The 26,109-nt window shown below is 46.2% G+C and overlaps 1 protein-coding gene across 1 annotated transcript; it reads right to left on the bottom strand.

The window, feature by feature from the left end:
• Positions 1-430: 430 nt before the first annotated feature.
• On the bottom strand, positions 431-26,068 carry CRTAP (cartilage associated protein). Its single transcript, XM_049766429.1, has 7 exons — positions 25,601-26,068; positions 19,765-19,914; positions 16,635-16,806; positions 11,716-11,844; positions 5,721-5,866; positions 4,922-5,005; positions 431-560 (listed from the first exon to the last, which is right to left on the bottom strand). The coding sequence occupies exons 1-7, from the start codon at positions 26,066-26,068 to the stop codon at positions 507-509; spliced, it is 1,203 nt and encodes a 400-aa protein (XP_049622386.1). The 3' UTR covers positions 431-506.
• Positions 26,069-26,109: the final 41 nt, after the last annotated feature.

Genomic DNA, 26,109 nt, shown 5'->3' on the forward strand with positions numbered 1-26,109 from the left:
CGTAGACAGATCATTTTAAGGGGGAAGTGTACCTCTACAGTCTTTTGTCCTCCACCATCTTTTCTGGTTCAGGGGATGGGAAGAAAGAACACTAAGGTCTGGAATTACAGGAGCGCCAAAGCAGATTTTCACACAGCACTTTTAGAAATACTTTTCTTAAAAATTAATACTGACTTTTTCCCCCAGGGGAACAAACATGGAGACAGTGCTCCTGCCCAAAATGGCAAAGAAGACAAGTGTGAACAGGGGCCAGATTGATGTGGGCATGAGGAACATGGAGCTGGAGACGAGAACAAGGAAGTGGACATAGGAGACAAGGGCAAAGATGGACAGGTGATGTGGACACAGAAAGGCAGGCTCACCCCATGCATGTAAAGTGAGAGATGGTGGCTTTCCTTCCACCTCACAGAGGAAAGAGAAGACTTTGAGGTATCGACAACGTGGGCTATTGAAGAAAGAAAGGCAAAGACTGTGTTTCCAGAATATCCAGGGAAGTCTCCAATCACCTAGTGGGTCTCCTCCGACTCCAGGAAGTCATCCACGTATTCTATAACCTCTCCCTGCAAGATAAGACACTCCATTAAGGGTCTGTTATGGGGACACCTGACTATCAGTTGCTGGGACGGACGAAAAGTCTCTCCAAGAGCCCTGCCAGCTGCCTTCACAGGCAGGCAGAGCCTTTTTACACATCGCCCCAGGTCTCAAGACCCCACTCTGACCACTCCCAACTTCTACCTCAGATTAACTTGGAGTCAAGTGCCCTGAGTTCTACACAGATGCTCTTCGTAGAGTGGGCAGTCAGTCCAACGTCCATGGCGAAATCATGCTTATGAACCTCTTCTGTATCACCCTCCCAATCAGTTCACACAGGAATGCTAGTTCTCTCCCTCCTTTCTGCTTTAACCACAGTCTGGGGCCTTTTGAGGTCCAGGGGCAAGGGCACTTCTCCTCACCAAAGGAGGAGGAAGAGGAGGAGGAGGAGGAGAAGATGGAGGAGGAGAGGAAGAAGAGGAGGAGGAAGAGGAGAAAAAGCAGCAGCAGTGCCCTGCCATAGAATGGGCATGCTTGCCAACCCCACTAGTATCTAAAAGCCAATAAACCAATAATGAGGAAAAGGAGGGCAGGGAGAGGGGAGGGGCCTTACAGGTCAGAGTGTAAGTTTTGAATGTAGGAGACCCAGACTTGATCCCCAGCACCACATGGTGCCAGAGTATGTCTTACATACATACATACATACACAGAGACACATCTATGGTACAATTCATGCATTAGGGCTTCCAGTGAGACCAAAGAAAGCTCTGTCTTGCATAGTGCACGGCTCTTTTCGACCCCTCATTTCTGTTCTTACCTGTCAGCACTGCATAAACCACTTCGGTAATTTAGAATGTATATCTTTCCTTCTTTTCATTTTCCATTTTTGGGGCCATGCCCAGCAGTGGTAGGAGTTACTCCTCAATTGACTTGGGGGTCACAGCTGGCAGTAGCTACAGAACTGTGCAGTGGTGGGGTAGAACCCAGACGTCCTGCCTGCAAAGCTTGTGCTTAAGCCTGTTGAACTCTATGGCCCAGAATCTATTTCTTTCCGACTTTCCTCCAAACAACCGTCAGAAGCTGAAATTAGAAGCATCTATTTCAGCTGGTTGTATAAAGTTTCTAAAACTACTTTTGGCCTCTGTTGACTATTTTAACTAGTGTGCAAAGATTCTGGAATTCCTACCAACATTGCAACTACATTAAGTTTATTTAATGCAAAGTATCAGTAGCTAAATTGTATTAATACAGCTGATAGCATGCCCCATTGACATGTGAATGATTCAGCTGAAAATTTTACTATTTTGTGTTATAGTTTATTTCAAGTCATTAGTTGTTTTTTGTTGTTATTTGTTTTGAGGCCATACCCCAGCAATGCTCAGGGATTATTCCTGAAATACTCAGAAATCACTACTGGCAATGTCAGGGGCTGTTATGGATGCCTGCAATCAAACCTGAGTTGGCTGTATGTTATCTCTCTGTCCCCTAAGTTACCATAATTTAATAATTAAAATAGACCATTTTTAGAGATAGATAAGAAGACAGACCATTATTTAGAGATAGAGTAACCCTCTGACAAGTCTCAATTATTAATTTTAAATTGTTGGTTCACACCCAACAGTGCTCAGGGCTTACTCATGGCTCTGTACTCAGGTATCACTCCTGACAAGGTTCAGAGAACCATATGGGGTGTTAACGGAGAGAAGTCAGGTTGGATATATGAAGGTAACTATTTCTTCTCCAGTCTCTCAAGCTTCAATCATTAAGTTACTTGTATCTAGGACATTCAGTGGAGTCCCAGCCTAGTGTCAACAACCTAAGAAAATGTAGGATCAGAAAGATGGGAAAGAGGTTCCAGGAGCAAGGTTTTAGCAGCATTGAGTGAAACTCAAATCCAGTCTCTGAGAAAAGAAAGTTAGACCAGTTTACTTATATATAAGTAAATACTTGAGTATACTCTAAATACAAGAGGTCCAAACTCAATCCCCAGTATTGCTTGGTCCCCATGCACTGACAGGAGCAACCCTCAAGAACAGAGTTCCCCAAAGCATTGCTAGGTGTGGCCCAAAACGCAGAGAAGAGGAAGAAGAGGAAGAAGAGGGGGAGGGGGGAAAGGTAAAACACAGATTTCAAGAAAATATCTGCAATTCATCTAAGTGACAAGTAACATTACCAGACCATATAAAGAACTCTTTATTTTTGGTTTTTGGGTCACACCGGCAGCGCTCAGGGGTTACTCCTGGCTCTACACTCAGAAATCGCTCCTGGCAGGCTCGGGGGACCATATGGGATGCTGGGATTCGAACCACCATCCTTCTGCATGCAAGGCAAACACCCTACCTGCATGCTATCTCTCTGGCCCCTATTTTTATTTTTATTTTATTTATTTTACTTTATTGATTTTTTGGGTCACACTTGGTGGCGCTCAGAGATTACTTCTGGCTCAGTGCTCAGAAATTGCTCCTGGCAGGCTTGGGGACCATATGGGACACCGGGAACCTAACCTGGGTCTGTCCTGAGTTGGCCACATGCATGGCAAAGGCCCTCCTACTGTGCTATCACTGCAGCCCCCTTAAAAGTACTTCTTCCACTTAAACCCAAACTTGTCTTGTTTATAGTTTTTTTTAACCAGGTGATGCTCAAGGGCTACTCCCAGCTTGTCACTTGGGAGTCACTCTTGGCAGTGTTCGGGGACCCTGTGTGGTACTAGGAATCAACCCAGCATACCACATGGAGTGTCTCAGGACAACATTAAACTGTTTGAGAGAGAGAGACCCAATATTCAGGCAAGGTAAACAAAAATATGTAATGGATCCACTCCAGGCAAACAGATACATAGAAAGCAAAGTACATGGGGCCAGAGTGGTAGCACAGCAGTAGGGCATTTGCCTTGCATGCCAGTGACCCAAGACGGACGCAAGTATGATCCCCAGCATCCTATATGGTCCCCCGAGCCAGGAACGATTTCTGAGTGCATAGCCAGGAGTAACTCCTGAGCGTCACCAAATGTGGCCTGATGGGGCCAGGCGGTGGCGCTAAAGGTAAGGTGCCTGCCTTGCCTGCGCTAGCCTTGGACGGACCGCGGTTTGATCCCCCGGTGTCCCATATGGTCCCCCAAGCCAGGAGCAACTTCTGAGCACATAGCCAGGAGTAACCCCTGAGCGTTACCTGGTGTGGCCCAAAAACCAAAAACCAAAACAAAACAAAAACAAAAACAAAAATGTGGCCCGAAAAACAAACCAAAAAGAAAATAAAGTCCCCGAGGAAAGAGGGTCCACTAAAAACTAGAGCAGTGGAAAGCACTAACAGGGAAGCTCAGAGACTCTGGGATCAGGCAGCAGCTCACAGACCTGCCTCATCTCCCAGATCCTCATCTAGAGGGAGGGGCCAGGACAGAAATAGATCCCAGCTCACCTCCAGCTCCCCAGCAGGCAAGTTCCTGCCATCTCAGAAAGCATTTTCTGTTTTGTTCCAAATGCTTCTCAGTACTTTCACCAACCATGGCTGCCTTTCCCCAAATGATCACACCCAAGCCAGAGAGGTCTTTGTCCAAAGGAAATGAGCTGAGTGAGACTTGGGAATTTCCAGCAAGACCAGAGAATGATAAAAATGAGTCACAGCCAGCAAAAGCGACTCAATTGCCCATAAAGAATCAGAAAGACAGGTAAGGCATCCTGGATGTCTTCCGGACACTGACTGGATGATTTGGTTGGTTGGTTGGTTGGTTGGTTGGTTGTTTGGTTGGTTTGGGGGCCATACCCAATGATGTTCAGGGGCTTGCTGATGGAAAGCTGTAAAGATGCAGATCTTACCTGTGCCCGATCCTGATTTGATATCTGGTGCCAGATAAACCTCTGAGTACCACTAGGTGTGGCCCTAAAAATCCCCAGCACCATCAGTTTCACAGGAAAATCACTCTCACAGGAAAATCATGGGTGGGGCCCCTAGACCCCTGAACACTGTCTGGGAAGCCCTCTCCCTCCAAAACAAAACAAAAAACGTAATGATTGGGCCCATTGAAAGAGTACAAAGATACAAAGAGCTGGAGTCCAGATTTTGCATATGGGAGACCCGTTCAAGACCCCACACCATATAGGCCTGAGCACTGCCAGAGAGAGACCCACAAACACTGACCCAGTAGTTTCTCTAGGACCACCCAGTAACAGACCCCAAAAAATGGGTGATTACTGGGAGTCCCTGGCAGCTCCATCCTCGCTGAGGAGCCTGCCACTTCTGTCTGTTCATCCCAGCTGGGTTCTGTGTCTCAGAAAACACCCCAGAAACTGTGTTTCTCAAGGTACTGTTTTACAGGTCAAAGACAACTGCATGGGCCATGATTTCAGCCGAGACTGGAGCCACGCATCCCCTTGTACTGGGCACAGACACTCACCTCATCGTCATCCATGAGGTTCTCTTTGGCAAAATCATATAACTCTTTCTGGAGTGTTGTCACATTGAAGAACTGAACTGCTTCCTGTTCAGACAAAGAAGAGCTGAGATGACCAACACTGAGGAGAGGGGAAATAGAGTCTCTGGATTTATCTGGGGGGGGGAGTGATGAATATACCACCCAGTGGTATTTCTTGCACGACTTTGTGCCAAGAAAATAAAAAGACAGGGGCCGGAGCGGTGGCGCAGAGGTAGGACGTTTGCCTTGCACACGACTAACCTAGGAAGAACCTTGGTTTGATCCGCCGGCATCCCATATGGTCCCCAAGCCAGTAGCAATTTCTGAGTGCAGAGCCAGGAGTAACTCCTAAGTATCACCAGTGTGGCCCAAAAGCCAAAAATAATAATAATAATAATAATAATAATAATAATTAAAAATAAAAAGGCAAACACACACACATACACAATGATTTACACATGTCAAGAACTGGGCTAATGGCTCATAGAGCTGAGTACATGCTTTCTTTGCACAGAAGAAGTTTGGGTTTGATCCCCAGGACTTCCTGAGCTCCACTGGAAACAACTCCCAGGCGCCAAGTGCACCAGGAATAGCCCTTGAGCACTGCCAAGTGTTGCCCAAAAACCAAAAATAAACTGTATTCTTGAGAAGGTGATTTGTGTCGTACATTGAATCATACCTCCATTTTCCCTGAGGTTGAAGAAAGCAGGAACATGGTGGAGGCCAAAAGAAAAACCACAGGAGAGGGGGAAACTTTTCTCCAGAGGGGCCAAGTTCTTACCGGTCGGGGCTGGAAGTGCTCGTCAGCAAGGCCCCACTTGTCACGGTGGTATTGGTAATACACTAGATTCTGCTTCATGACCTTGTCATGGGGGTCAAAGAGCAGGAAGCTCACAGCACAGGGGGCTGCATTCTGGAGGTCGTTCACTGGGGAGAGAAGAACTGGAAGTCACCCTGGCCACAAAGGCCATCCCACTTGGAAGAGAACCTTCGTCATGCCAAAGGCTATGACCCAGTCATAAGACCCTCTCCTGTCTTAAGTCTCTACAGAATCTCCCTCAAGACTCCCCCAAACATTGGTGATGGGAATGTTGCACAGGTGAAGGGGGGTGTTCTTTACATGACTGAAACCCAACTACGATCATATTAGTAATCAAGTTGTTTAAATCAATATATTAAAAATAAAACTGCCCCAAGCCCAAGTACACCTTGAGGGGACAAGCAAAGGGCAAGCAGTGTCTCCACAGCAGCCTGATGCCCAGGTTGAAGTGACAGCATTTCCTCCGGAGAAAGACCTATTTAACCCCTTGGCATGAAACCACCCCGCATCCCTACCCAAACTGGGATCTAGGAGGGAATACAGGAGACTTTATAGTAGCTTAGAGACAATGATCTCAGATCTAAGCTCCACCAAACCCAGAAAACCCAAAGAGTACAGGACTGTGGACTAAAGCGATAAAAACACACCTCTGCCCTTTTATACCCTGGAGGCTGCTCTTTCCACACAAAACTTCCCTTGGGTCCCCCCTCAATCTGAAGAAGCACCTTCAGAAAAGATTGTATAGGGTGAGGAGAGGAAAAGGTGATATTATTTTCTGGCATTCTGGCATATCCCATCCCAACAACCCATTCCAGAAACATCATCTTTGCCCAAAGTGGCACAGGGAATGGAAGTGCGCATATGACTAAAGCGTGCCACCTGGTGGTCATCTTCTGTAACGACAGCATTCATTTTATTAGCCTCTGTCTATAGAATCTACAAAAAACCAAAACCAGCCACAATTTTAAGCCAATTCCAAGAATGGAACTTGACTCACGGGGTTTGCCTGTAATTCCAGGAAGCGGATGTTCAGAAAAGGACCATATCTACTATGTACCTTAAATATTACTGTGAAACATTCGTAATTCACTTTGGTCACAATAAAAATGATTAAAAAAATTAAAAAAAAAAAGTACTATGTCGAGCAAAAGGAATTTATCTACTGTTAGGTTACACCTTATTTTACCCAAAACAAGATCATACCTGGCTTCTTTGGTTCTTTTGTTTTTTGGGGCCACATCCAGTGACACTCAGAGGTTACTCTTGGCTATGTGCTCAGAAATCACTCCTGGCTTGGGGGACCATATGGGATGCCAGGGGATCAAACTGCGATCCATCCTAGGCTAGTGCATGCAAGGCAAACACCTTACCATTTGCACCACTGCTCTGGGCCCCCTGGTTTCTTTGTATCTGTTTGTTTACAACTTGGTTTCACCCAAGTTAGTCTGAGCTATCTGCCCTTATTATATACTTACTGCCCCACCCAGGGGTAGTCTCTGAACTCAATAAAAACAATTCTGGCAGGCAGTTTGGGGGAGATATGAGGTAGAAAACTGCAAGACTATACTGTTTCATCCTCAGAACTGGTTTGGATTATTTCATGCATGACCTACAGCTCCAGCTAAAAGCATACTGTTTTTTTAGCCATGGCCAGAGGGTTGGAAAGCCTGAGGGTGGGTCAGCTCAGCCAAACTCCACAGAGTTTCATGCACATGAAATTAAAACACTATCTTGTGTTTTTAATCCCTCTGTGAGTCTTTCCTCTATGAGCCCAAATTGCATAAAATGCAGATGAATGTTGAACTGAACTAATGGGCCTCAAAGAACTAATTCTACTATTTAAATCTCCCATAATAAATGTTTTATAGAATTTCTACATTCTCGTTGAAAGAGCGTTCTTCCGAGTATGAATGAATAAGAAGCAAAACATTCAGATGGGATGAAAGGGAGGTACGGAGACAAAGAGAGGTTTCAGATATTTTCTCTACACTGCTCTGAGTTTTTTGGTGAGCTACAAGAAGCCTTTTTGAAACATCTAACTGAACAGTTACTCATATTTTTTTAAAAAATAGAACTACTTACAAAAAAAAATGTTGCCTAGGAGAAAGCTATCCCCTCAAAACTACAATGAAGTTATGAAAATTGGGTAGGCCTTCAGTGCCTCTGAAAGGCATATATGTAAACATTTGAGAACTGAACTCCTGTTCTTTTAATTAATTAATTAATTTGTTTGTTTGTTTTGGGTTTTATGGGTCACATCCAGCAGCTCTCAGGGATTACTATTCCTGGCTCTGCACTAAGAAGTCGCCCCTGGTAGGCTGGGGGGACCATATGGGATGCTTGGATTCGAACCGGGATCTATCCTGTGTTGGCCGTGTGCAAGGCAAACACCTTACTGCTCTGCTATTGCTCCAGCCCCATCTTGTTCTTCCTCAATAACACCAAACAAGCTGGAGCCAGTGTTACCATAGTTTGGCAAACCTCCTTTGAGGGGCTGTGAAAGAAAACTTCTGGGAAGGGCATCTCTGTAAAACGTTTGTTTTGGGTTTTGACCTTTGCCCAGCGATGCTCAGGGATCACTCCTTGTAATGATCAGAGGACCATAGGGATGCTGGGGCTGAACCTGAGATGGCCACATGCAAGGCAAGTCCCCTACCCACCTACTATCTCTACAACTGTGTTAAACTTGATCTTGGTACTAAGCTTATGTTTCCCTTCCTCAAGGAGACCTGGTGTGAATGTCAGTTCCAAATGTCAGCTCATGGACAATTTTGCTTCTTTTTTTTTTATTTTTGGGCCACACTCATCAGCGCTCAGGGTTAGTCCTGGCTCTGGGCTCAGAAATCTCTCCTAGTGGGGCCCAAGAGATAGCACAGTAGGAGGGCATTTGCCTGCATGTGACCAACCCAGAAGGGACCCAGTTCGATTCCTGGCATCCCATATGGTCCCCCAGCCTGCCAGGATTGATTTCTGAGTGCAGAGCCAGGAGTAACTCCTGAGTGCTTTGGTGTGGCCCCAAAACCAAACAGTAAATCAATCAATGAGGTTTAAAAAAAAAAAGAGGGGCCAGAGCAGTGACATTAGCAGTAGGGTATTTGCTTTACACATGTCTGACCTAGGACGAACCACAGTTCGATTCCCCAGCATCCCATATGGTCCCCCAAGCCAGAAGTGATTTCTGAGCGAATAGCCAGAGTAACCCCTGAGTATCACTGGGTGTGCCCCTCCAAAAAAAATCATTAAGGAAAGAAATCTCTCCTGGAAGGCTCGGGGGACCATATGGGATACCAGGGATTGAACCCAGGTCCATCCCGGGTCGGCTACATACAAGGCAAACGCTCTACTGCTGCGTTATCTCTCTGGCCCTACTCTTGGATAATTTTTATATTAATATCTTTATTTAGGGGCCAAAGAGATAGTGTGGAGGTAGGGTGTTTGCCTTGCATGCAGAAGGATGGTGGTTCAAATCCTGGCATCCCATATAGTCCCCAGAGCCTGCCAGGAGTGATTTCTGGGTGTAGAGCAAGGAGTAATCCTGAGTGCAGCCAAGTGTGACCCCCCAAAAAAAATCTTTAAACACCTTGATTACAAATATGATTGTAGTTGGGTTTCAGTCATGTAAAGACCATTTTGATGAAAGGTCAGGGAGACTGTTCAGAGGGCTGGAGCTAGGCTGTGGATCCCAGAGCCAAGACTCAATCCCTCACATCGAATCCCCAACATCCAGTTGAGAGAGGCCCTAAGCACCGGCAGGTATGGGTAAGAAATATTTAATTTAAAAAGTTGCATAGGCACATTAAAATGGGAAAGTACTATACATACAAATAAGATCCTATCTAATAGAGATTGGAACACACAAATCTTGTAGTGCAAAGGGACCTTACACCCTGAACATTGACATAATGACCTGGCACAGACCTCAGAAGAAAGGGCATTTTCCATTCACCCCTGAACCAGGGAAGCCATCCACAAAACATCCAGGCTTGTCTATAACACCACCTGGAAGTAATCCTCTACCACGGAAGACCCTACACTGCTCAGACATTGACCTGCTCAAAAGAGACTTCCCTTAACGCTGAGAAGACTTAACAACAACAACGACCTGCTTATAGGACAGGGCTCCCTGCATTGCCCTTTGATTGTGAGGTGAAAGGAGAGGACGCTCCACATCCTGACTTCAATGTAGGATATGCAGATTCTAGGATCTTTAATACAGAAACATGATACCAACAACAGATACTGTGTGAAAAATAAAAGTGTGTTCGGACTACAGGCAATGTCTTGGACTGGACGATCCAGCTTGCCTGGAGCTTAGAGTTGATCTTGTGCCAGGAAACTTCAGGGGTAGGGTCTCTTTGTATTTAGGCCAAGGTTATTCCTTTCCATGTCCCTCATATTTTGGTGGGCCTATGCAAACAACAATTGCCACTCTAACACCATTTTTACTGTGCTCCTTTGACTCTAATCCTTAAAAAGAACCCACTTAAAATTTGAGGTTAACTTAAGCTAATATGCATGTACATGGAGATGTAGAAAATACTATGCCTCTAATGTTTAAGGAGTTACGTAAGTTTTATGGCTTTAGATCGCCTTGTGTGCTGTTAAGAAATATTATAATGTGTTACAATCTGAGGACTTGAGGGACAAAGTAATTGTACATGGATTCTGTCTTATTTATCTTAATGTTCTTTGGCTGAAATTTCAAAGTTAAGATATCAGCAAGGGGACTTCTGAGAATTATGTTATGGGTGATTGTCCTTCCACTGTAACTTTACCTTGTCCTCTTTCTTTGCATCTTTGTTCTCATAATGAAAAATAAAAAATTATAAAAAAAAAGTTGCCTATCAATAAAAACAAAAACATTTAATAAATATATACATACTTTTTTTTTTAATCTTTTCAATTTAGCAGGCATCGCTTTCAGGGATCTCAGAAAAGGACAGAAGAGAGAATGAAAAGACAGAAGGTGATCTGAACAATAGTACAGCCAGTAGAACATTTGCAAGCAGTACAGGTTCGATTCCCGACACCCCTTATGCTACCAAGCACTGCTAGGTGCGATCCCTGAGCTCAGAGCCGGGAGTAAGCCCTGAGCTTTGATGGGTGTGACTCAAATACAACACACACACACACACACACACACACACACAGAGCCCCTCCAAATTAAAGGCAGGCCACTATGACAGGAGGTGGGACCCGCCCAAGAATAAAATGGCAACAGTAGGACTCAGGACTGCGGTGGCTGAGGTCATCTCCCACATCCCTCTTCCCCACACCCCACCTCTGCAATTCTCAGAGTAGTAGCTGGAAATGAAGCTGGAACCAGGGAACCAAGGCAGACGAGCATGGTTCCTACAGTGACCTTCCCTCCTGCCCTTGCCTTTGTGGCTGCACAAAAATGCCAGCCACACCAGAGCCCCAATCTGCGCAGAGCTAAACTCTGGTTTGGCTCCCTCCTGGTTGTTTCTGTTGTCCACTTGAATGTTCTGATGGATAAACCCCACCCTCCAATCAAGGCAGGACTCCAGAGTAAGTGGAAAGATGGAATGTGAGAAGTCATGAGAAACAGAGCAACATCCTGGCTGGAGATAGCTGCATGTCCACCAGGAGCAGCTGGCACTGAATCCTCCACAATCCTAGGATCTTAGTCCTCTTAACTCTCCTTATCTCTGCCTGACAGAGGAGGAAGCGGAGATACAGAACCCAGTAGCAGAGAGATGGTATCTGTTTGTATGTTTGCTTTCGTCGGGGGCAGGGGGGAAGCTGGAACCTGAACCCTTACCTGGAGGCCCCAGAGTCCCAGTCTGCACCCTGAGTCAGCTGTCCGGCATTTTGCGCTCACTCAGCAACTAGTTCTTGACAACAGTCTCAGGCAGGTTCCTCCCCTTCCACCCCAAGCCTCCTCGGGTTCCTCCCCAGGTCCTCAGCCAAGAGCTCAGAGAAAAGGGTTACTTACACTTATAATACGCAAACTGCAAATAGTGGTACATGGTGGCCACGAATTTCTCTACTGGGTATCCCCCGACCACTGGCGTGAGACTCTCTTCACACTGTATTTTGCATTCCAGAACTTCTATGTAATGATCTGAAAGGACAGGCATCATTGTTCCATCTTTTCCTTCACTTTCATAATACTTCTGACTCGCCACACAAAAATATTTCCCCAGATGAAATACTTGTCCCTTAAGACTTGATCTTTAAAACACAAAGTTCTTGGGCCTGGATAGCACAGTGGCGTTTGCCTTGCAAGCAGCCGATCCAGGACCTAAGGTGGTTGGTTCGAATCTCGGTGCCCCCATGCCTGCCAGGAGCTATTTCTGAGCAGACAGCCAGGAGTCACTCCTGAGCACCGCTGGGTGTGGCCCAAAAACCAAAAAAAAAAAAAAAAAAGAAAAAAAAAGTTCCTTAAAATCAATAAGAAAAAAAAGCAAATTATTTTTGCAACCAATTTTTTTTTTATGGAATACTATTTAGTTCTTTATTAGGCGAAATTTTTTCTATTTGAAACAAAATGTAAGGAATTTAAGACAATTATGCAAAGCTAAATTAGTCAGAAAGGAAAAGAAAAATATTAGATGACTTCACCTATGTGAGCAGAATAAGTATATAAAATTGATCAACAGACAAACACAATAAGAAGACAAATCAGGGGCCGGGCGGTGGCGCTGGAGGTAAGGTGCCTGCCTTGCCTGCGCTAACCTAGGACGGACCGCGGTTCGATCCCCCGGCGTCCCATATGGTCCCCCAAGAAGCCAGGAGCAACTTCTGAGCGCATAGCCAGGAGTAACCCCTGAGCCTCACAGGGTGTGGCCCAAAAACCAAAAAAAAAAAAAAAAAAAAAAGAAGACAAATCAGTGAACATTGATCAAAACTGAAGTTACCTGACAGGAGGATGGAGAGAGGGAGACAAGAAGAAGGTGTGAAAACAACCAGGAGCCCAAGCAATAGTATAAGCAGGTAAGATCTTGCCTTGCATGCAGCACACTGGCTTTCTATTCCCAGTATTCCATGTGGTCCTCCAAGCCCAGCCAGAAATGATGCCTGAGCACAGAACCAAGAGTAACGATGAGAAGCACCGAATGTAGCTCCAAGATATAATAAAGCAAAGAAACCAGCATTTTAAAGGAGGCCAGAAAATCAAAGCTGTGTGTTTACAGAAGAAAAGCCACAAGTGGAGGTAACACAAGATCCATTGCCAACCTGATGTGGCAAGTAAGAGCAATCAATTATTTTAAAAAAAAAAAAAAAAAAGGGGGGGGATATTAAAAAAATTGGATATTAACTGTAGGATTTATAAAAGTGATTCACAGGGGCCAAAGCAATAGTACAGCAGGTAAGGTATTTGCCTTGCATGCAGCCAACCCCAGTTTGATCCTCAGCATTCTTTTTTGTTTGTTTGTTTGTTTGTTTTGTTTTCTTTGGGGGGGGTCACACCTGGCAGCGCCCAGGAGTTACTCCGGGCTTTACTCTCAGAAATCGCTCCTGGCGGGCTCAGGGGAACCATATGGGATGCTGGGATTCGAATCACTGTCCTTCTGCATGCAAGGCAAATGCCTTACCTCCATGCTATCGCTCCAGCCCGATCCTCAGCATTCTAATATGGTCTCCTGAGCACCTCCAGGAGTGATTCCTGAGTGCAGAGCCAGGAATAACCTGTGAGAATCACCAGGTGTGGGAGCCCCCTCCAAAACAATAATAGTGGTTCAAAACACTGTGCAAATATTAATTCTATAATCAAGAAATAACCCCCCTGGAATGTGAAAATAGCACAAGGGTAGGAGATGTAATGGTAGCAGTAGGGTAGGAGATAAAGACCAGCGTTCCTTCCCACGTACATTAGATAGCCTTTTGAGCACTGCTGAATGTCATTCTTTCCCCAACACCCTTTCACCTAAGCTTTCTTCTGAGATGTTAATCCCACCTAGATGATCAGACTTACCCACACCTGGAGTGGGGCAGGCTATATTAAATAAAGAATAATAAAAAAAAAAAAAGTCTGGCTGGTGGGGAGGAGAGAAGAAAGCAGGGCAGCACGAAGCTTAGCAGAGAAAGACATGTGAGGTAAAGCACATGACAGGCAGGGTCATGAATAAAAGCAAGCTAATTCTGATGGAAGTTTAACTGGCTGCTTGTAAATTATTTCTCCGAAGTTACCCTCTAACTTGAGACCTACTGGCCTAGGGACATGGTGCCAGAGAGATAGCACAGCACTAGGGTATTTGCTTTGCACACAGCTGATCCAGGACAGAAGGTGGTTTGAATCCTGCCGGCATCCCATATGCCTGCCAGGAGTGATTTTTGAGCACAGAGTGAGGAATAACCCCTGAGTGCCACCGGGTGTGACCCCCCAAAAAAAAAAGGGTCAGAGAGATGGCATGGAGGTAGGAAGTTTGCCTTGCATGCAGAAGGACGGTGGTTCAAATCCCAGCATCCCACAGGGTTCCCTGAGCCTACCAGGAGCGATTTCTGAGCATAGAGCCATGAGTAACCCCTGAGCACTGCTGGGTGTGACCCAAAAATCAAAAAAGAAAGAAAAGAAAAGAAAAGAAACACAGTCCTTGGGGCAGCTTCACCCAACAAATGGACTTTTATTTTATATATATATTTTTTTTTTTTTTTTTTTTTGTGGTTTTTGGGTCACACCCGGCAGTGCTCAGGGGTTACTCCTGGCTCCATGCTCAGAAATTGCTCCTGGCAGGCACAGGGGACCATATGGGATGCTGGGATTCGAACCGATGACCTCTTGCATGAAAGGCAAACGCTTTACCTCCATGCTATCTCTCCAGCCCTTTTATTTTATATTTTAAGTCAAACCTAAGGTGACCCCGTAAACCCAGCACCTCAAGTCAAACTAGCTCCATGCTTAACATTGTGTCATTTAGGTGAGAACTGCCTCTGGACCTGAGCATGAGTGGGAGGCTTCCTCTCTCCCTCCCCAAAACGGAGGAATACAGGAACCAGAGAGATAGTTTAGAGGGTAAAAGCCCCACCTTGCATGCAGCTAGCCCTAGTTCAAATCCCCTACACTGTACATAGTGCCCTGAGTCCCTCTAGAAATGGTCCCTGAAAACAAAGCCAGGAGCAAACATTGAGAACTGACAGGTGTGGCTCAAAAACCAAAAACTTGACAAACAAAACAGGTAGGGCTTTTTTGTTGTTATTTTTTTTCTTGGGGTTGTAACTGGCAGTATTTAGAAACTACTCCTGGGTCAGTACTCTGGGGTCTCTCCCGACAGTGCTGGGGTTACTGTGCGGTGCTGAAGATCGAACCCAGACATCCTGCATGCAGTCTAAACTCAGCCTACTATACTCTCTGTTGACCCTTTTGTTTTGTTTTGTTTTTTCAAAGACTTTTATATCTATTTATTTTGTTTTTTGGGCCACACTGGTAGTGCTCAGGGGTTACTCCTGGCTCTGCACTCAGAAATTACTCCTGGCAGGTTCGGGGATGCCAGGGATCAAACCCAGGTCAGTTCCAGGTCTGCTGCATGCAAGGCAAATGCCCTACCCACTGTGCTATCACTCCAGCCTTCTCCCGACCCTTTTGGAGTACTGTGGGTTTTCTTTTCTTTCACCCCTCCCTCCTGCCCTTTCATACTGTGCTGCTCAGGGTCACATACTTACACACATTCCCACACAAATGCAGGTAGTGCTCACACCTTCTGGTTGTGGTGCTCACACATCTTTCTTCAGCTTCAGGGCTTGACAAGAATCATATTTGGGAGCCCAGGGCTTGCCCACATCTAGCAGTGTGATCAGAAGCACTCTGGAGCAGCTGAAGCTTCAGATACAAAACCACCAAGACCGTCCTAGGTGGTACCAGAGAACCACTCAGGCCTCCTACAATGCAGGTGCTTTGCCCCTGAGCCATCTCTGAGCCCTTTGTTTCTTTCTTTCTTAACTCTTCTATATTTTCTAACTGTCCAGTATGCATTCTTTTAGGGAATGTGGGAGACTCCCAAACAATGTTCAGGGGGTTCCAGGGCCACTACAGGCCACATTCAGCCAGGCTGTGCAAGCTTAAAGGGTCAATGCTCTGGCCTGCTGTAACACTGCTGACACAAAGGGGGGCTGAGGGCCCAGAGAGATAGCACAGTGGTGTTTGCCTTGCAAGCAGCTGATCCAGGACCAAAGGTGGTTGGTTCGAATCCTGGTGTCCCATATGGTCCCCCGTGCCTGCCAGGAGCTATTTCTGAGCAGACAGCAGGAGTAACCCCTGAGCACAGCCGGGTGTGGCCCAAAAACAAAACAAAACAAAAACAAAACAAAAAAAAACAAAGGGGGGCTGAGACATGCGCTTGGACTATCTTCCCAGATCAGAAAACATGATTTTATAATCATCAGAAGTTTTTCCTTTCCAGGAGTTTCTTTAGGTACAGTGACTTAAAGGTTTGTCAGAGTTTTTTTTCTTAAACCTTTGTTCTGGAAAGCTCCCACATAGGAAGCTGTCTCAGTGGCAAAAGTCATGAGCTGCACTCAGGCACAGTGATCAAGGGACCCTGCTGGACTGGGATGGACTCAGTGTCATGTGCCTCACCACTGGCACCACAGCCCCAGCCCCTCAGTGGGGCCCCTTCAGGTTTTCCAATGCCTGTGAGGAAATCTGTGATGAACAACACATACAGCACAGGTCTAAGGCCAGGGCAGGAACATTGAGCTAACATTGTTCGCAGCTCATAGCCTCTGCCACATCACAAGGGGTCTACATAGGAACCCTAAACACCAACTAATCACCCCGAAGGCACTTAGGTCCATAGGGCAGATCTACCAGTCCTGTCAGGACAGACAGACACATGGACACACGGAAACACACACATACCCCACACGGCAGCTCTACCATACCCATCAGGGATTAAACACACACTACATACATACCTGCTATGGACAGGTAGAAGTCCTTAAAGTCCTTGATCTCCCTGGAGCCCTCGCAGGCCGCCAGACACTCATAAAAGGCCTTAAAGAAATCGGGCAGGGCCAGCTCCATGTCAGTGATGGAGGTCCGCCAGTTCTCGCCATTATAGGCCTTCACGGCACGAATGAACAGGTTCTGGAAATCAAGGGAGAGGCCTGTGAGGTTTCTGGTGTGGAGGGGACAGCCCTGTCCTCCCCACAGGGGCCACTTGGGCCAGTGTTGAAGAAAATACACATCCCGGGGCCAGAGTGGTGGCACAGCAGTAGGGCATTTGCTTTGCACACAGCTAACCCAGAACGGACCTGAGTTTGATCCCTGGCATCCCATATGGTCCCTCAAACCAGGAGCAAATTCTGAGCACACGGCCAGGAGTAATCCCTGAATGTCACTGGGTGTGGCCCAAACACCAAAAAAAAAAAAAAAAAAGGAAAAAAATGCACATTCCAACAGTGGCCTACTTCTCTCCAGCATTTTCCTTTAGTTCTGCTGTTTTGTTTTGTTTTGTTTTGTTTTGTTGATTTTTGGTTTTTGGGTCACACCTGGCAGCATTCAGAGGTTACTCCTGGCTCTATGCTCAGAAATCGCTCCTGGCAGGCTCAGGAGACCATATGGGATGCTGGGATTCGAACCACCTTCCTTCTGCACGCAAGGCAAATGCCTTACCTCCATGCTATGTCTCCGGGCCCTTTGTTTTGTTTTGTTTAGGGGCCACACTCGGAGGTGCTCATGGCTTAACTCCAGGCTCTGTACTCAGGGATCATTCCTGGCAATGCTTGGGGGGGGGGGGGGCACGATATATGATACCAGGGATCAAATCTGGGTGGGCTCCATGCACATCAAACATGGCAATGCTTGGGGGGGGGGGGGAGACGCACGATATATGGTACCAGGGATCAAATCTGGGTGGGCTCCATGCACATCAAACACCTCTACGCTGTTCTATTGCTCCAGCTTTTTCTATTTTGTTTACAAGGAAACACTTACTGCTTAGTTTAATTCCAGAAGTAGCAGGTATTTGATAATTGTATCAGACTGAAGAGGCCAGTAGCACATACTTTGTATTCAAGGGGCCTGTGTTTGATCCCAGCACTGGAGAATCCTCCAAGCACCGGTAGGAGTGACTGCAGAGCAATGAGCATCAGGTAGGATTCAAATACCAAAAAAGTAAACTTAAAAAATTAAACATAGGGCCTGGAGAGATGGCACAGCGGCATTTGCCTTGCAAGCAGCCAATCCAGGACCAAAGGTGGTTGGTTCAAATCCCGGCGTCCCATATGTCCCCCGTGCCTGCCAGGAGCTATTTCTGAGCAGACAGCCAGGAGTAACCCCTGAGCACCGCCGGGTGTGGCCCAAAAACCAAAAAAAAAAATTTTTTTTCTTTTTAATTTCCCCAATGTTTACTGCACTTATGCAAAAAAAAAAAAAAAACTTGCCACATCTGCCCTCCCTTTTATAATTTTATTTATATTTATAGCTTCTAGATAAGGGCCCCGGTTTTTGTTTTGTTTTGTTTTTTTATAGAACCATAGAACATGAATCATCTGGGTCTGTCTCGTATTTATATGTCTCCTTACAAACTGAGAAAATGAGAAAGAAAAAAAGGATGGAACCCAAGGTCCAAATGGTCCCAGGAGTATAGAGTGGAAATAAAAATGGTCAGCCCTGAGGCCGGCGAGGTGGCGCTAGAGGTAAGGTGTCTGCCTTGCAAGCGCTAGCCAAGGAAGGACCGCGGTTCGATCCCCCAGCGTCCCATATGATCCCCCCAAGCCAGGGGCGATTTCTGAGCGCTTAGCCAGGAGTAACCCCTGAGCATCAAACAGGTGTGGCCCGAAAAAAAAAAAATGGTCAGCCCTAAATACCCAAGCCAATGACAATGACTGTAGAATTAAGAGACCCAAACTGGGGCCGGAGAGACAGCATGGAGGTAAGGTGTTTGCCTTTCATGCAGAAGATCATTGGTTTGAATCCCGGCATCCCATATGGTCCCCTGAGTCTGCCAGGAGCAATTTCTGAGCGTGGAGCCAAGAGAAACCCCTGAGTGCTGCCAGGTGTGACCCAAAAACCAAGAAAAAAAGAAAGACAGAGACCCAAATTATAACAAGCTGAACACAAAATGGACCTGCTACACTAGCAGTCTAGAGGACAAAGGTGGAGGTACCGGAGGGATGCTGGGAACTATGGCGAAAGGAGGTCAACACTAGTGGTGGGAACAGCCCTAATTCACTGTCACCATGTAACTGAAACACAACTGTGAAAGACTTGGAATTCACATTGGTCTCAATTTTAAAAAAAAAAAAAAAAGTAAATTAGTTCATTAAATAAGATTAAAATGGCCTCACTGCAAAGCAGCTTGAAGAAACACCCTAAATGGGATGAAAAGATTCTTATGGTAATGGAGGCAATTACATATACTCCCCAAATTCACCAAGTTGTAAATTAATTCTTAAATTGTAACTCAAAAAATTAATTTTAATTCCATGAAGCTGCTTTTTGTTTGTTTGTTTCTGTTTTTACTTTCGTGTTTGGCAACTACCTAGCTATATATAGAACTAACTCCTTTCTCTGCACTCAGGAATCATTTCTGGTGGGCTCACATACCATATAGCGTACTGGGGATCAACCTCAGATCAGCAAGGAAAATGCCCTGCCCACTGTACTATCATCCCAGCTCCCTGAAGCTGCTTTTAAAAATAAAATAAAATAAAGTATGAGCCAGAGAGACAGTACAACAAATAAAGTATTTGCCTTGCACAGAGCCAACCAAGTCAATCCCAAGCTCCATGTGATTCCTGGAGCATCATCAGGACTGATCCCTGAGCACAGAGTCAGAAGTAGAAGAGCCAAAGTAATAGTACAGCAGGGAGAGAACTTGCCTTGCGCCCAGTTGACCTGGGTTCAATCCCCAGCTTCCCATATGGTTCCCAGTCACCCCTAACCACTAAGAGTGGTTCTTATAAAGAGCCAGGCGTAAGCCCTGAGCATTGCCAGGTGTGGCCAAAAAAAAACTATATAAGACCTGAGCACTGCTGGGTATGGTCACCAAATCCCCCCAAAATAACAACCTTAATTCGGACTGCAAAAATGCACACCGACCTCGTAGGGCTTGGTCTCCAGATCTTTGATGTAATCCTCAGCATCAGGCAAGCTCTTGTAATAAGCCATGTTCCTCTTCATCATCTCATCTTCCGGATGCTTCAGGAGGAAGGTGTGAGCCGCAGCAATAGCTTTTGGAAGATTATTTGCCTAAAGTGCAAAGAAGAAAAAGAAAAGGCATTCAATGGAGGAGCAGTTTTGCAAAACAAGAATGAGTGACCCTTGCATCCCTTTGCAAGAAAGTTCCAGTTTCTGATTCTGATTTTTCCTCCTGGAAATCACCTAGTCAAGCACTAACCTAGTGCTCTGATCAAACACTGTCCCCTAGAACATAGAGCAGGTTTCTACCTGTCACCTACTTTTGGACCGTCCGAAAACAAAGTGACAATCTCATTTACATGACACAAACACAATGACATTCTCCTACCATGAATTCACACCTTCCTCTCTTTCCACCATGAAGGTGGTGACCAGAACTTCTGAATCTGGTGAAACAAGGGATGTGTCAGACCCAAACACTGAAGTGACTGAGCACAGGACAAAAATCCTTAGGGGCGAGGAGAAGAGGGAAGTGAAGGATGCCGATTGGTGTGTGAGCAGAGAGGAAGAAAGTGACAAGAATCCCTGCAGATCCTGTGAGAGCAGTCAAGGCTGTGGGCCTGAGCTTCAATGCTGGAGGAAAAACTGTATACTAAGGGTTAGGAACTTAACAAAGACAAGCAGAAAAGGACAAGACCTGTCTATATCCCCAACTACCACAGGGGCCCACTCCATTTTCTCTCTACTCACCATCATCCTTCCATTGTCCTCATAACTGAATTAAGCTTGCTGAGGTCACATGTACTGCCTCAGTGCTTAAACACCTGCAATGATGCTCTTCGACACACCTGGCTGCAGTGTGCTTGGAATCTGTCTCTAGCGCCATGCTCACTGACAATATCACTGTCAGGACTGAGGAAGGACCATGTGGCAGCGCTGGGGATTTAACCTAAGACCTTCCTCCTGAGAGGAAGATGTGCTAAGTCACTGAGCTGTGTCCCCCAGTTCCCAGTGACATCCTGGCTATGCCGTCACCTGGAATCCTAGCACAGTCTGGTGACGCGTGAGCAGCCCAGAGAGGAAGTCAAGTGACATGGATCCAGGCTGAATCTGAGCTAGAGAAAAACAGATGCCCAAATGTCACTGAGTTGTCACGCTGACTTGGGGTTGTCATTGTGTTGCCTTCGAAGAAGCCCTACAGAAAACTTTCCACTACTGACTGCAAAGTTTCGTCCAGCCCAGCATCGAGGACAGGAAGAGTCATGAATGCAGGACTAGTGAAGCAGGTGCCAATGAAATCAGAGAAGCATTCTCAGAGGAGCTCAGAGTGAGAATTTCACAGCCTCTGACTTGGGACCTGAGCTTTTTGTTTGTGGTTCTGGGACAGTTTTTTTATTTTTTTGGTTTGGTTTGTTTGGACCATATCGATCTGTGCAGCAGGGCTTACACCTGGCTCAGGGATCTTCCTGGCGGCGCTCAGGGCAACAAACAGGACGCTAACATTGTAGGGACTTGAGTTTTACAACAAGGAAGAACTTTCTGAGGAGGCAGGTTTGATTTTAGCCCTTTCAACTCAGGATCAGGGAAACAGTGGGCTATAACCCCAGGCACGGTTAGGAGAAGGTCGCAGGTAAAAGATGCCCGAGAAGGCCCCAGCAAGGGCCCAGCCCCATAAGTCTCTGCAAAGTCAGTTCTGTGTGGGGCAGGTGCTAGAGTGTGAGGGAGAGTAGAGTTCATGGCCAGGAACAAGGGGTGAGGGAAAGGTGTGCATGTCACAGCTAGAGTGTCAAAGCTTGAAGTTCAAAGCCACTGAAGCTCTGATAAGGGGTTGGGGCCCACAGGACCCTGGGAGCAGGAAAGAAAAACAGAAGCAGGAGTAGTGCAAGGGAACTCACAGCCAGACACCAGTCACAGGCAGGCAGACTGGCGGCAGGAACCACTGCCAATGAGGGTCTACACTCTAGGAGTCAGGCTTCTGTCTGCACCTACTCCTCTACTCACTATCTCCTCTACTCACTATTCCAAACAAAGCACCACTTCCTCTCCTGTATTCAGCTCAGGCCTCTGGCCTCCATCACTAGAATGAGAGGACACAGCCGCTGCCCCAGGCCCACCACCACCACCTGGTCTAAGGAGCAGGGGCCAGGTAGAACCTATGGGGTCTTACCAGCCTCTTTCTTTCTACTCAAGAGTTGAGACTGGAGGGGTCAGAGCAATAGTATAGCAAACAGGGTGCTTGCCCTGAACCCAGCTGAGCCAGGTTCAATCCCTGGCATCCCACTGGTTCCCCCAACACCACCAGGAGTAATTCCTGAGCGCAGAGCCAGGAGTAATCCCTGAGCATTGCTGGATGTGGCCCCTAACAAAAAAGTTCTATGTAAATATCACCCCACTTCCACTTCTACCTCCAGACTCTAACCTATGCCATGAATCTCTTTTTTTATAGTCATTAAAATACAGAGACTAGAGACAGTAGACAGCAGGTAGAGCATTTGCTTTGCACATGGCTGATGTGAGTTGGATTCTAGCTTCCCATAGGATCCTCTGAGCATCAAAAAAATACATCCAAAAGTAATAACTGAGTGCAAAGCCAACAATAAGCCCTGAGCATCACTGGGTGTGGCCCAAATCAAAATTTTTAATTTTTAATTAATGTGATTTTAATTTAATTTAATTTAAAAATGACTTTTTCGGGGCCGGCGAGGTGGCGCTAGAGGTAAGGTGCCTGCCTTGTAAGTGCTAGCCAAGGATCAGGACCACAGTTCGATCCCCCGGCATCCCATATAGTCCCCCCAAGCCAGGGGCAATCTGAGTGCTTAGCCAGGAGTAACCCCTGAGCATCAAACGGGTGTGGCCCGAAAAACCAAAAAAAAAAAAAAAAAAAATGACTTTTTCTAAATGTTAAAAATTGGGGATCTTAATATAGAAGACTATCCTATCCTGGATAAAATTGGACTTGGTCCTTTTTGGTGTCCTTGGCAGTTTCTGTTTGGTGGGTGGTTGGGATTATAGTTTGTGACTATATCAGTTGAGGGTCTTACTGAGGTTTAAACATCTTAATTTAATTAATTTCATTTCATTACTTAAGGTTTAATTTTTAATTGAAATAAAAGTACATGCACTACATTTCCTAACACCCGGCAGTGCTCAGGGGTTATTCCTGGCTCCAGGCTCAGAAATGGCTCCTGGCAGGCACGGGGGACCATATGGGACGCCGGGATTCGAACCGATGACCTCCTGCATGAAAGGAAAACGCCTTACCTCCATGCTATCTCTCCGGCCCCAGCAGCAATTAATTCTGTGAAAGGACTTTCTCTTGAAGACAAAAGCTGAACTTTATCCTAAATTCATTCCATGTTTCTAACCTGTGGGTCCCCAAAATAAGGGCCAAAGGTTTTGTAACACTGCAGCTCTCTCTTTCTTTCTTTCTTCCTTCCTTCCTTCCTTCCTTCCTTCCTTCCTTCCTTCCTTCCTTCCTTCCTTCCTTCCTTCCTTCCTTTCACCCACCCTGGTAGTACTGAAGGTTTTATAACACTGCAGCTTCCTTCCTTCCTTCCTTCCTTCCTTCCACCCACCCACCCACCCACCCACCCACTCTGGTATTACTGAAAGTCGCCCTCTCAGGAACCAAGGAGGTGACAGCCAAAGGTTTTGTAACACTGCAGCTCTTTCTTTCTTTCTTTCCTTCCTTCCTTCCTTCCTTCCTTCCTTCCTTCCTTCCTTCCTTCCTTCCTTTCTTCCTTCCTTCCTTCCTTCCTTTCTTCCTTCCTTTCCTTCCTTCCTTCCTTTCTTTCCTTTCTTTCTTCTTTCTTTCTTTCTTTCTTTCTTTCTTTCTTCCTTCCTTCTTTCCTTCCTTCCTTCCTTTCCTTCCTTCCTTCCTTTCTTCCTTCCTTCCTTCCTTCCTTCTCTCTTTCTCTCTCTCTCTCTTTCTTTCTTTCTTTCTTTCTTTCTTTGACCCTGGTAGTACTGAAAGTCGCCCTCTCAGGAACCAAGGAGGTGGCAGCCAGCCAACTGCTTGTGGGCAGAGCGGAGAGCAGAGCGTTGGCGGCAGCTGGAGAACTGTGCGCTCCACGTAGCTCGCTCGCCTGTGCGCTCAGATGCCAAGTGGCACTTCGTGGTAGCCAGACACAAAGCTAAACACTCTACAGATGAATGGATGGATGGATAGGTATATAAATAGATAGATGAATGATAGATAGAATGATAGAATGAATAAATAGATGATAGGTAGGTAGGTAGATGACGGAGATATATTAGATAGACAGACAGATAGACAGACAGACAGACAGACAGACAGACAGATGGACGGACAGACGGACAGATGGACAGACGGACGGACAGATGGACAGACGGACGGATGGATATATATATAGATAGATAGATAGCTGAATGATATAGATAGATGATAGATTGATAGATGGGTAGGTATATAGATAGATTAAAGATAGATAGATAGATAGATAGATAGATAGATAGATAGATAGATGGATGGATGAATAGATCGATGGATGGGTATCTAGATAGATGAATGACAGATAGATGATAGTGATAGATAAATGGATAGGTATATAGATAGATTAAAGATAGATGACAGATGGATGGATAGGTATATAGATAAAGGTAGAAAGATAGAGGAAATAGATAGATGAATGGATATATAGATTAAGGATATAGATGATGGGGGGCTGGAGAGATAGCATGGAGGTAAGGCATGCAGAAGGACAGTGGTTCGAATCCCGGCATCCCATATGGTCCCCGAGCTTGCCAGGAGCGATTTCTGAGCGTAGAGCTAGGCGGAACCCCTGCTGGGTTCCCAAAAAAACAAAACAAAACAAAAATATATATACATAGATGATGGATGTTTAGGTTTATAAATAGGTTAAAGATGGATAGATGAATGAATGAATGAATGAATAGATGGACGGATTGATGATAGATTGATAGATGAATGAGAGATGATAGATATAGATAGGTGGGTAGGTAGGTAGATGATTGATTGATAGATAGATAGATGATAGATAGATAGATAGATAGATAGGTAAGTAGATAGGTAGGTAGATAGATGATAGGTAGGTAGATGATTGATAGATAGGTAGGTAGGTAGATAGATGATTGACAGATAGATAGATAGATAGATAGATAGATAGATAGATAGATAGATAGATAGATAGGTAGATGATTGATTGATAGATAGGTAGGTAGATGATAGATAGGTAGGTAGATAGAAAATAGGTAGGTAGGTAGATAGACAGATAGATAGATAGATAGATAGATAGATGATAGATAGATAGGTAGATAGATAGATAGATAGATAGATAGATAGATAGATAGATAGATAGATAGATAGATAGATAGATAGATAGATAGATAGATAGGTAGGTAGGTAGGTAGGTTGATAGATAGGTAGATAGATAGATAGGTAGGTAGGTAGGTAGGTAGATGATTGATAGGTAGGTAGATAGATGATAGATAGGTAGGTAGGTAGGTTGATGATTGATAGATAGGTAGGTAGATAGATGATAGATAGATAGATAGATAGATAGATAGATAGATAGATAGATAGATAGATAGATAGATAGATAGATAGATAGATGCTGTCTCAGGAAAAGCGCTTCATCTCGATGAAGGCGGGGCGGGCGGGCATGGGGAGGAGAGGCAGGACTTGGAGAAATCCTCGGGAAGGGAGGACGAAAGGAAGGAAGGGCCTAGCAGAGAACGGCCAGCAGGCATCATGGGCCTTTGGGCGGCGGGTAGGCCTGGGGCCTGCGACGGGCAGTCGGGCCGGGCCCGGACTTGCCTTGAAGTAGGCGAACTGCAGGAACTTGTAGGGCTCGCGCCGCTGGAAGTCGGCCAGCACGTCGCGGCTGGGCTGCGACTGGCGGAAGGCGGGCAGGCCCTGCTGGCAGCGCTTGAGGCAGCCGGCGCGGCGCAGCAGGGCCCCGAAGAGGCGCAGCTCGGGCGGGGCGGCCGCGGGGGCGAGCGGCGGGCCGGGCGCCGCGCTGCAGTTGCGGCGGCAGAAGGCCTCGCTGTCGCGCAGCAGGCGGTGCAGCCGCAGGCTGACCTCCAGGTAGCCCACGCTCTCCGCCCAGCGCTCGCCGCCGTACTGGTCCAGCGCGTGGCGGTAGGCCGCCTCCAGGGGCATCAGCTCGTCCCGCGGGAAGCTGCGGAAGCTGTAGCGCTCGAACTGCGCCCGCGCCCCCGGCCAGCGCCAGCACAGCAGCGCCAGCAGCAGCGGCAGCGCGGGCAGCGGCGCCCCGGGACCCATCGCGCCCCGTGGCAGGGAGGGAGCGCCGCGGATCGGGAGGA

Source organism: Suncus etruscus, chromosome 20, assembly GCF_024139225.1.
Source record: "Suncus etruscus isolate mSunEtr1 chromosome 20, mSunEtr1.pri.cur, whole genome shotgun sequence".
Classification (NCBI taxonomy): Eukaryota; Metazoa; Chordata; class Mammalia; order Eulipotyphla; family Soricidae; genus Suncus; species Suncus etruscus.